Source organism: Primulina eburnea, chromosome 10 (genome assembly GCF_022965805.1).
Source record: "Primulina eburnea isolate SZY01 chromosome 10, ASM2296580v1, whole genome shotgun sequence".
Classification (NCBI taxonomy): domain Eukaryota; kingdom Viridiplantae; phylum Streptophyta; class Magnoliopsida; order Lamiales; family Gesneriaceae; genus Primulina; species Primulina eburnea.
The window spans coordinates 8,465,991-8,478,850 of NC_133110.1; the positions used below are offsets into that span (position 1 = coordinate 8,465,991).

At 32.1% G+C, this 12,860-nt stretch overlaps 1 protein-coding gene across 1 annotated transcript; it reads right to left on the reverse strand.

Moving 5' to 3' along the window:
- Positions 1–7,964: 7,964 nt before the first annotated feature.
- Positions 7,965–11,109, reverse strand: LOC140803705 (cation/H(+) antiporter 15-like). The gene is made up of 3 exons (XM_073159597.1): positions 10,799–11,109; positions 9,362–10,363; positions 7,965–9,228 (listed from the first exon to the last, which is right to left on the reverse strand). Exons 1-3 carry the CDS (start codon positions 11,012–11,014, stop codon positions 8,068–8,070), a joined length of 2,379 nt encoding a protein of 792 aa, XP_073015698.1. The 5' UTR covers positions 11,015–11,109; the 3' UTR covers positions 7,965–8,067.
- Between the last annotated feature and the right edge of the window lie 1,751 nt (positions 11,110–12,860).

A 12,860-nucleotide genomic window follows, 5' to 3' on the forward strand; every position in this document is an offset into this window, starting at 1 on the left:
CAACACTGTGGGCAACACCCGATTTGATTTCCAATTCAGGTAGTCGTCTCTTAGTTTGTAGCAGAAGGGTCTGATGTGCCCAGGCTTATAGCAGTAGTGGCAGATAAAATGTCGCTTTCTTTGCTTTGGTTTGGAAATTGACACTTGCTTCTTGGTTTGTGGCATCTTCACTGGCGGGTCAACTTTCAAATGAGAAGAGGAAGCTCTGTTTTGTTTCAGCATTTGTTCCAAGGCTTGCTTTGAGATTGACAGAGTGTTCATGGGAGGTTTCACTGTTAAGGGGACAGAGCAATCTTCGCTTGCCTTTACAAACATGGTTGATTTTGATTTAGAATCGGAAGTTTCACCATGTTCATATGTGCTTTCAACATATCCAAGACCAGTTATGGTGTCCTTTACCATAGTTAGCATTGAGTCAAGTTTTGACGAACTTGAGTTGAATTTTGCAAGAGTCTTTGAGGCCTTCTCAAGCTCCTCCTTGACTTTGCACAATTCAAGATCCTTCTTGCTAAGCACAACTTCAAGTCGAGACACAGATTCTTTCAGATCAGCATTATCCTTAGAGAGGATGGAATTTATTTTATTTCTTTTGATCCAATCTTCGTATAGCTCCTCATACATAGCCTGCACACATTCAAATGTGAGTTCATCAGAATCATTATCCTGAATTTCATGATTACCTGAGTCACCGTGAGATTTAGCATTGAGACACAAGGATTTTGAAGTGGTGTTGCGGCCCGGTGTTGCAACACCAGAGGCAACACCGTGCGGGTTGACTTGCAGCCGGCATTTTTCCTTCAAAACAGCAGTGTTTGTAGACAGAACGTCCATTGAGATTCTATAAAGTTTCCTGCAAACAAAAACAACAATAAACCAGAATCAATCACTTAGTGTATCAAGCGTTGGCTCTGATACCGCTTGTAAGGAATTGTTGTTGTGCAGGAAATAAATATAAAAACATTATTATAATGTGTGTATCAGAAGTTAGTGTTGTGTCCGGTGTTGTCAACACTGTACACAACACGGCAGCGGAAGTTAAGTATTTAACACACAAATATAACTTTAATAAATTAACACCAGATTTAAATTATGCACAAGTACGAATACTTGTGCGATGCCTCATGGCAAAAAATTCACTAGAAAAATTATGTAAATCGTTTACACAAAAACAATACTAGTGAGAAAACAAAACCAAATTCCTTGACACTCCAAGGATTAAAAATGCATCAAAATAAACCACATAAAAACTAGATGCATAAAATAAAAACGTATTGCTTAAAACAAACACAACCACTCTTCGTCCAACACTCTGCGTCAGTGTTGTCTCCGAGTGTTGGCAACACCAATCGGCAACACGGAAAATCTGTGAATCAATCACTCAAACACTTCACACGAAAATCTCCAATACTGAACTTGTGTGTTCAGAAAATGCTCCAGCAGCTTTCTGCGTTGCAAAGTGATCAATCGATCACACGAAAACTTCTCATCAAAAATAGGCTCGGCTTTCGTATATTCTTCTATGTAAGAACTCCTCTGCCGACCTTCCCGAAGACTCCCAAAAACTCCAGCAGCTTCTCTTCACAACAAAGTGATCCACAATCACACAAAACTTCAGCACCTACACAATAAAGTGACAACCCGATCACATAAAAATGTAGAGTAAATATATGTTGGACTTTTGTAATTTCTTCTATGTGAAAAGCTTCCTAGTCCAACTCTCTCCTCTCCAAAAACCCCACTATACGGCTGCAAGGGTATCCATATTTATACCAATAGTTTGACCTAAAATTTATTCCATAAAAGTGTCCTACAAAATATGGAAACAAGATTTTCATTAGATAAAAAACACTTTCAAATAAAGATAAAATATCTTGGAGATACAAATCATATTAAAAACAAATACTATAATATCTATAGATAAATAAAGCAAGATCTGATAATCTACAAATAAGTAAACCAAGATATTATCATTTAAATTAAATGAAGCAATATTTGATAATCTAGAAAGGCAAAATCATAAATTGATAATATCAATTTAGCAAAATAATAAAGGAATAAAATATTCCTTTCAGATAGGATGAAATAAACCCTGATTTACGTTTTCTATGTAGCTTTTCCGGTTTCAGTTGTTTCCAACCAACATTTGTTAGCCCCTTTGTCTTCTCTCGTTTTTGCAGTGCAAAGAAATTCGAATTTGAGTCGCCCTCATTTTGTTGTGATTATGGTAAAATTGAATTGGTCATTCGTTTTCCCTTCTAGTTTGATGACTTTGTTCACAGATTGCGAATCTATTGACAATCTAAACAAAACTTTCCTTTTAAATCTTTTAAGTAAAAGATGCACACGCATCGCATGTGTTGTTATTATTTTTAGTTCGATCAAATAATATTAAATCATTAACACGAAATTATTTTCAATTTAAAACAGTTGTTCGATTTAAAAGGAAAGTTTTGTTTAGATTTTTTTAATGTAAAATATGAAGTAACTTGAGTAGGTATTTTGTAGGACAAAAAAATTAATTATGAAATTAAATATTTTAGTTGATAATTATTCTAAAGATTTCATACTTGATCTAATAATAATAATACAGTATAGATTATCTACATACTATTATAAATATATGAGTTTGAATTGTGAATTTGCTTGGTTACCATTTTCCAACTATTACTTAATTAATGTCTTATTTATTTATTTAGTTGACTTTTCAATTTTCTTATCTAATTACCTAATTTGTTTAATTAATACATTTTATTTTACTATGTATTATTTTACATCAATATATTTTCTAAACTTTATAATAAAAAATGGTTCGGACTTAATTTTTTTAAACTTCGAGTTACCTGAACATATAAATTTTTTGTTAGCGGTTCGGACTTAATTTTTTAAACTTTAATTTAAAAAACATATATGTTTTATAAATAAAAATATTTCAAACTTTATTTTTTAAACTTCAATTTAATTTAAATGAACATATAATTTTATGGTTAGTAAACTTCAAGTTACATGTACATATAAATTTTTGGTTAGCGATTCGGACTTAATTTTTTAAAACTTCAAAGTAAAAGAAAAACATATATGTTTTATAACTAAAAATAGTTCAAAATTTATTTTTTAAACTTCAAGTGAAATGATTCGAACTTAATTTTTTATATTAAAACATAGAAAATACATTAAAAAATATTTTCTATGTTTTATAACAAAAAATGATTCGAACTAAATTTTTTAAACTTCAAATTACATGAACATATAAATTTTTTGTTAGCGGTTCGGACTTAATTTTTTAAACTTCAAGTTAAATAAATTTTTGGTTAGCGATTCGGACTTAATTTTTTAAACTTCAAATTAAAAAATCATATATGTTTTATAACTAAAAATTGTTCAAACTTTATTTTTTAAACTTCAATTTAAATGAACATATAAATATATGGTTAGTATTTTTTTAACCTACAATATATTTTTTATTTTTTAAATATATTTTCTATGTTTTTTTAAACTTCAAATACATAAACAAAAAAATTTTTGGTTAGCGGTTCGGATTTAATTTTTAAAATTTCAAGTTAAAAAAAACATATATGTTTTATACCTAAAAATAGTTCAACATTTATTTTTAAAACTTGGAGTTAAATGAACACATATATAAATTTATGGTTAGTATTTTTTAAACCTACAATAAATTTTTTTATTTTTTAATATAATTTTTATGTTTTATAACCAAAAATAGTAAGGACTTAATTTTTTAAACTTCAAGTTACATGAACATATAAATTTTTTGTTAGCGGTTCAGACTTAATTTTTCAAACTTCAAATTAAATAAGCATATATATTTTATAACCAAAAATAATTTAAAATGTATTTATTAAACATCAAGTTAAATAAACATATAAATTTGTAGTTAGTATTTTTTAAACCTATAATATATTTTCTATTTTTTTAACAAAAAATGATTCATACTTAACTTTTTTAGCTTAAAGTTAAATGAATATATAAATATGTCATTATCTCATTTATATTTATCTATAGCACTCATCCATACATTTTTGGTGATCTAATATTTGATTTGGATGTGGTTTCAATATATAAATTTAGCTTAAATAAATATTTGTAGATGTTGGTGCTTTATTGTATTTGAAATAATTGTGAGGTCATCACGATGTGAATAATTTTAGTTCTTTATTATTTGTAATAATAATAATGTATTGTGATTTCACCGGCTTATTAAAATAAACATACTCATATTATATTGCTCTAATGTTTGTTGATTTGATTGATTTATATATGATTAATGTATGTTCTTAATTTTTTAAAATTTAAGTTAAATGAACATATTAATTTTTAGTTTGAGGTTCAGACTTAATTTTTTAAACTTCAAGTTAAATAAAGTTAATTTATTTAATTGATAGATTGATACATCATTATGCATTATTTTCTCAATTATTAGTTAATAATTGATATATTTTTTTTAATTTAATTTAGTTTATTTATTTTTTTAATTGATACATAACTATGCATTATTTCAAATAAAAAGTTGAATGCTATTAATATTTTTTACATATTTTTTTATTATGCATTCTTTCACATGAAAAAGTAGGCTACTATTAATATTTTTTAAAGGTATATTTTCTATGTTTCATAACAAAAAATAGTTAAAACTTAATTTTTAAACTGCAAGCCACATAAACATATACGTTTTATAAGCAAAAATGGTTCGAACTGTATTTTTCAAACTTCAAGTTAAATGAACATATAGATTTGTGGTTAGTGGTTCAGAGAATAATATATAAATCAAACAAAGAGAAGAATTTTGTTTTCTGCTATATATTTTATTTATTCAGCAATGAGTCTTTTATATGCAAATACACATATGAAAAAACCCATAAAATTAGCAACAATATTTGACCATTAAATCATGAAATAACAAATATGCTAAGATAATTATTTTCTGTAATACTTTGTTAATAATAAACAATGACTAACAGACTTTATTTGACAAGACAGATAACTAATTATTTCGACAAACCTTTAACAATTTAATAATATTTCCCTTAAACCGATAAGGTAAACATCGGCTTAATAAGAACATCATCCCTCAAATTTGTTTTGTAGTGTGCTAATACCAAGTAGCTCCCTTAGTTTATGAAATGCAGGCAGTTCTAGGGACTGTGTAAACATGTCAGCTGCTTGGTTTTCACTTTTGCAATAGATAAGATCAATTGTTTCATTCTTTGTGAGGTCACTTAAAATTGATATTTCACATCAATGAGCTTGCTTCTTCCACGGAGAACTAGATTCTTTGATAGTTTTATGGCTGAACTACTATCATAATAAATTACAAAAAGATCATGATTCTTGAATTTAAGCTCTTCAAGAATTTTTCTCAACCAAATAGCTTGATATGCACGTGAAGTTGATGCAACGAATTTAGCTTCAATGGTTGATAAAGTAACAATTGATTGTTTCTTCGAAGTGCATGGAACAACCGCTTGATCTAAGAAAAAATCATATCCTTAAGTTCTTTTTCTATCATCTCGATCTCCTTCAAATCTGATTTTTCTCCTTTCTTATAGTAGAGACCAAGTTCTTGTGTTCGTTGTCGGCATCATAAAATCTTCTTAACAGCTTAAAAATGCATTTCTGTAGGATTCTCAATGTATCTGCTTATTAGACTGAAAGAATACATAATATCCGACATTGTTGTTGTCAAATACATTAAGCTTCTAACAATTTGGTTGTAAAATGTGTTGTCAATCTTCTTTCCTTCATAAATTTTTGTTAGCTTCAACTATAGTCTATGGGAGTACTTTCAGAATTGCATTTCTTCATATTAAATCTGCACAAAACTTTTTGAACACGTTTCTTTTGTGAAAAAATCTCATAAGTAGATTGAACTACTTCATACCAAGAAAATGATGCATCTTGCCAAGATCCTATATATCAAACTCAACCATCATGGACTTCTTAAATTTTTCAAACATGACACTATCATTTTCAGATAATATAAGATCATTAACATATAAACAAACAATGAGATTTTTCATTCATCTTCAATTTTGTACAAAGTTTATACTCATATGGACTTTTTTGAAAACATACCTTAAAAAATAAGTCTCAATTCGACTATTCTAAACTCGTGGGACTTGCTTAAGCCCATACAAAGTTTTTTTTCAATTTATACACTTTATGCTCATTTCCAACTTAATATAACAAGGAGGTTGATGGATACATATATATTCTTCCAAGTCTCCATGTAAGAACGTTCACAACCAAATAGAAGATAGACCATGAATATTGTGCTACTAAGACAATTACCAATCTGATCGTATCATGTCTTGCAACTGAGCAAATATTTCTTTATAACCGACTCCAAACTCTTGTTTGTAATCTTTTGCTACCAACGGTGCCTTGAATTTGTCGGCTTTCCATTTTCTTTCAATTTACTCTTGTAAATTTACTTCACACATCGTTTTTTGACCTTTTGGAAGCTCGATGAGTTCCCAAGTTTTATTTAAATCGATGGATGTGATTTCAGCATCCATTGCCTTTTGCTATTTTGATTCTTTGACACCTTCTTCGAAAGCTACTGGATCACAATATGAAAATAGAGCAAAATGAACAAATTAATCTTCAATTTGGTTATTACAAGTTACTTCATAATTTGTCATCCATGTTACTCTTCTTCTAAATCGTTGAGATCTTTGTTCATTTTCTGTCTCATTGACTGAAATATGTTGATTGATTATTGATTGCTGTTTGTACTCTACAGATTATGCATTCTCCAAAGGATGCTGCATTTCTTCTCCATTTTCTCCATCAAAATCAGCTTGAATTGGTTGTTTAACAGTATTTTCATCAACGAAAAACTACTGAACATCATGAATATTTTTGGCATTGGGATAACTGCATCTACCGATTATCGTGTTAGTATCTATTTGGTTCAAATTTGAACACGATTCTTTTTCTGCGCATATATTTTACCTTGTTGACTTGTAACTCAACTGAGTTGAGATAAAGCGATGGTATTTTTTTTTAGCTCAAACCAATAATACCGAAAGTTTTAATAGGTATTCATTCACCCCATCTAAACATCTAGCCGGTCCTAACAACATATGAGATTGCGTACATGCTGATAGTCATAGACTAAAAAACGAAAACTAGAGAAATCCACCATTCATTGTTGCAATTGCAATTATTAAATAACAAAAGGACAATTGGTTATTGTATACTGTTGAATTAGTTAAATATAATTTGACATAGTATATTGATAAAATAATGAATTCCTTCAAAAGCATTGCTTAAGAATTGATATGTGCATTAACCGATATTTGAACAGTCGTTTATTAATTATTTTAATTTAAATTATTTAAATTGTGTTTGTTACATCCTTTTATTTTAATTTCAATTTAGTTTATTAATTTATTCAAGTTTTTGTTCAAGTTAATTAAAGAATTGTTTTTAACGTAGATTTGTAATATATCAAGTTTTGTCGGACGATATCCGTACTTGTTATTAAAACTTGACATGTACACAGAAATAACAAACAAATTACATAACAAAAAGTATATTATTTAAAATAAACATGTGAAAACATGTAAATTTCATATATGTAACGAATATGAATTTATAAAAAATATAATTTCATTTTTATTTATTATATCAACTAATTTTATCTCAAATAAAATCGTTTCCACGTGCAACGCACATGCACTTTTCTAGTTTACTCAAAATAGAACTCATTTATAAGCTGTTACATTACATCAATTAACTACTTTCAAATGGGATCATCATGCATCATGTGGTTATAAGTAATGGGAATGATTTGCGTGATGGACTATTATTTGCAGTTTGCATTACTAGTCTGACTATGACCGTAGTAAATTTAAAGTAACATAAGCAGAATATGAGCAACAGATAAAACTCAACAAATATTTTCCTCTGTTTTCCCTGTTGCTCGTACCGTACAGAATATGTAGAAAGGAAAATTTTGTCTAAGTTGTTCTTTTTGTTAGCAATCGAAGTTCATAATGCCCGTCATTTGTTATTCTTGTATGCAATCTAATCACATGCTATACTCTATAACTTGATTCTTCTTAAATGTGTAGACTCCTCAGGGTCTTTGAGTCCCCATAATCTTGTCTGCTGCTGTACCACCAAAATTGAAGTATCGCTTTTAAATTCCGAGGCAGCTAGAATTTCTCCAATTGCTCCCAATTCCCCATGCTTGTTCCATTCTGCTAGCTGAAGTATAATAGGTGATTCCCCATGGCGCCTTCCAACCAAAACGAGATCGCAAGCATTTGCCACCCATCTAGCTAATGTTATTACCCCTGTTCCACTTGTTACCATCTTCTCCTTGTATGCTATTCTCTCGGTTTGTTGAGTTCTTTGCTTGAAATTGTTTAGAATATCAGCATCCAACATTTTGCTTCTTTCAGTGCCTGCAACAATTTCAGTCATGCCCGAAGCCAAAAATCGTATAAGAGTTAACCTTATGATGGTATTATCTGACATCTTTAGTGCATAGGCTAATGCTTCTCGATCATCCGCACCACCAAAGAAAAGTACTGCCACTCGATATTCTGGTTTCTGTGAATTAACATATCGGGATTTCAGATCTTGATGATCAATGAGAATTCCAACTGAACAAGGAGCCTTCTCGAGCACAACTTTATTAAGATGTCTATACGCAAAGGATGGTTCCACCCTTCCCTGTGAGATCGATTGCTTGTGAAATGGAAGAATAACGAGAATGGTTCTCTTTTCCAGAGCTAGGGAACAAACATCGTTATACATTGTCTTGTAAGGGGAGATGCCTTTATAGCATTCCAATAAGAAAAACTCAGGTTTTTGTTGTTCAAGATTTCTGAATGCATTAAAAATATGTTCGGACTGAGTAGGATTACGACAAGGCTTGTCGTGTTGTTTGTGAGCTACAAGTAGAGAAGATGCACGACCTGTTAGCTTTACAAGATGTAGGACGACCAAATTAATCGGAGACGCTTTTGTGGGATTAGCTAATTGAAGGAGGCTGATAATGGAGTGAACATGCTCTTGGCTATGTACACATGCAAGTATCCTCAATTCATCATTGTCTCTGCAATGTAGAATAGTTCTTCTCTTGTAAGCAACGAACCTACTTGAAGGATCATAAAGAACTTTCACAACAAATGAGATTACTCCGGTTACAGCGACCACTGAAATGATCATAATGGTATAAATTTCCTCAGAAAGAATCTGAAACAAAATATAGAAGAGAGAAAATTATTTTCATTTGAACATAATCTTGACATTTGTGTGAAATACTTGTTTACACAATCGTGATTGTAAAACAAATTGAAAGACAAAGAACACATGGAGCTAGACTTACTTCTTGGTTCTTGATGTCATTCAAGAAGGCAAGTTCAACAATGCCTTTTGTGTTCATGATCAGTCCAAGGGAAAGTGCATCACGAAATGGCATCCTAGAAAATACAAGAGGCAACATAGATCCCAGAATCTTCCCGACAAATGCAACAAAAACAACCAACTGTATTACCCCAACATTTGTAAAATTTACGGAGAAAACATCCATTTGCAATCCAGAAACAGTGAAAAAGAGTGGCAAGAGCATCACAGAAACGAAGCAATCAAGGGTCTCCACCAATGCAGCTCCTAATGGTGGCCCATCAGGAATAACCAAGCCTAGAACTAAGGATGCAGTTGTGGCATGAATGCCAATAACTTCACCGACAAATGCACAGCTCATCAATATGACAAGAGCTAGAAAAATATATATTTCCTTCACGGGTCTCGGTTCTGGAGTATTTCTGATTACCCAAAAAGCAGCTGGACGAATCATATATATTACAAAAACGATAAATAATCCAGCTGATAAAAACGAACCTATGATTACTGTTATTGAATTTGTCTTGGCTAATTGTGCTGCAAACTTTATACACATCACAGACCATAGGCAGATATCACAGATAACTGATGACGAAGAAGCTAACCGTCCAATCTCTGTATTAAGAATCTTGAGTTCATCAAGAAAGCAGGTTATAACAGGAAAGGCAGTCATGGATACCATAGATACTACATGCGGAAGTGCTTTGTATACGTCATGATCCAACAACAAAAACTTATCAAGGACAAAGGAGACTAAGCCAGCAAGTACGAAAGGAACGAAAAACCCTAAAATTCCCACAGCTAATGCCACTTTACCAGATCTCACAACCATGGATAAGTCCATTTTCACACCAATGAGAAAAATAAAGATCGTGAAACCAAAAATCGACATGGTGTCTAGCACCAGTCTAGCTTTTCTTGGGAACACTTCAGCCAAAAAAGTCAGATTGCGGCCAAAACCTGATGGCCCCAATATTGCACCACTCTGCACATTGGAACAGAGAATTAGCAATCCGCATATTATCATCAATATTTAGTGTTATTAGTTGTACAGTATGAAGTTGAAAATTTCGTAAAAAGTACTGAAATGCATTCACAAGCATGATTGATAAACAACAGATTTATATCAGTGCGCCATCAGAAAAAGAAAGTTATCTCACAAATTTAAACTCTAGACATCTGGTCAATGAAAATCATCCAAAATTAGCAATCCGTCCATAACTGTTTTGTCAACAATTCCACAATTTTTCGTAGTTCAGAATGTTCAAAACCAAAGTAACATAAACAATTTCATCCAGCTGATGAATTAAACAGAATAAATTGCTGGCGATGGACTGGAAAGATCGTACGTAAAAGGGCATTCCCAAAATTTATAATAAATGGCAGAATCGAAACATTTCAAATGCGAGATGGAACCTACAAGAATTTGTGCGACAATCAAGGGTTGGCCAAGTGGCTTGAGAAGGAAGTGTACTGTACGAGATATAACTGAAAAAAGAGACAATTGCAGCAACAAAGCTGGAACCGAACAACTCAACGGATCTTGTCCAAACAGTAAACCTCTCGTGTTGATCTGATTAAAGATATGGCAGACGTATGGGGGCTCCGAGCCCGACTGGGGTAGACTCTCGTTCATGGCCGACGTAGTTATAAATCCCAAAATCAGTTATTACATAAACAATGTGGTGATATCATGATTTGTTTTGTTCAGATTTCAGAGAAAAGAGGAAATTTCAGAGATTTTCTTGTTATTGCATATGAATAAAAGGGTCATTACATGGTGGGTGGAGGTGCAACACATATGGAGATCAGAACACCGTGTTAGTTAATGTCGTGGCACCAAATGCATGGAAACATGCATGTTGACAAGCTCTATTTCTTTGGCAAAATTACCTATTATATTCATAGAACAATAACATCTTAAATCATATCCTTAGTATTATAGTGAAAGAGAACCTTAAAAAAAAAGTTATCATATTAAAACTGTGAATCGACTACTGACAATGTCACGCCCCGAGACGGGGGTGGGTTGACACCGGCGTTGCTCTCAAATATTACATTCGAAAACAACAAGCCTCAGAAGTACAGAATCTCATAAACCAGTCTTTTATACATAATACGAAATAAATCAATTGTCTGTTACAACTCGAATACTGATGTTTTACAGCGGAAATGTAAAACCAAATATTACAGTATCTTAACAGATGCAGCGGAATAAAAATAAACATAAACCGAGAACAACAGTCTTCTTCACCAGCCCCAGAACTGGATCTGTTACTCTTCCTCTAACATTTCTTCAGTACTCTTATCTGAGATGTGTTTGGTGGGTGAGTGATATTATTGTCACTCAGTAAGCAGGAGCGGGAATAACTCCCAGTTTTCGAAAATCATTTTAATACAGAACAGTATTTCAAGAATATATAGAAACTCTTACTTTCAGAACAGGAATCAGTATTCAGAAATCAGTAATCAGTAATCAGTATTCAGTAATCAGAAGTTTAACAAGTAAGCACTGAGCACGTTCGTGAATTTCATGGCTAAACTGATATCAGTCCCCTATATGTTCTCTCCTCTAAGGGGTGAGGCCAATAATCAGTAATCAGAATTCAGTAATGTTCAGAATATATATTCCTACCATTAGTTCACCAAGTTTCAGTGCTTCAAAATCAGATATCAGAAATCGAGAATATACTTTGCTTTGAAACCGAAATCATCAAACGGGTTTTCAAGATATTTATACATAAGCCCACTTACTTGATTTGCTATAAAGTTTCGGTTGAAGTCTACTGGAATTTAGCTGCTCTCGCTACTGGATTTTGCTGCTTGACAAAGGCACTATCTCTTAACTCGAAATTTAAGTGATACTCTCAAATCTTGTGTAACCCATTTCAGAGACTTGATGTGTTATTTATAGGCCACAATCTGACTGTTAGGCTCCCTATTAATGGCCATAATCTGCCATTAACAATCTTTATTCCGTTTAAATGCTTCAGTTACAAGTCATGGCTGAATTGGTAATTGTCTGCTGCTTCTTTGTTCTATAGCTTTCTCGCTCTTCTGCTGCTGGATTCTGTCTGCTGGAAAATACATGTCTGCTGGAAAATATAAACTTCTGAAATATTAGCTTGATGCTGGAATTGCTAGCTTCTGCTGGAATTTTCATTTGCTACTGAAGTTGCTAGCTGCTGAAAATTCGGGTTCTCACATCCCTCCCTTCTTATGAAAAGTTTCGTCCTCGAAACTTGGCTATACTTGATCTTCAAAGAGATAGGGATATTGTGTTCGCATCTTTTCTTCCAACTCCCAAGTAGCTTCTCTTTCGGTGTGGTTGGACCATTGTACCTTGACATATGGAATAGTTCGTCGCCTCAGTACTTGGTCTTTGTGATCCACAATTCGAATCGAAATCTCTTCATATTTCAGCTCTTCATTTAGATTACTCTCCGCCAGAAGTGGTCCAGCTTCCAGAATGTGACTTGGAT

What these genes read in the sequence shown, in the direction of transcription:
- LOC140803705 (XM_073159597.1), bottom strand. Translation starts at nt 11,014, where the DNA reads ATGAACGAGAGTCTACCCCAGTCGGGCTCGGAGCCCCCATACGTCTGC. An exon ending in TGATTGTCGCACAAATTCTT is followed by an intron (nt 10,364 to 10,798) that starts GTAGGTTCCATC and finishes TCCAATGTGCAG; the next exon opens with AGTGGTGCAATATTGGGGCC. An exon ending in ATGACATCAAGAACCAAGAA is followed by an intron (nt 9,229 to 9,361) that starts GTAAGTCTAGCT and finishes ATTTTGTTTCAG; the next exon opens with ATTCTTTCTGAGGAAATTTA.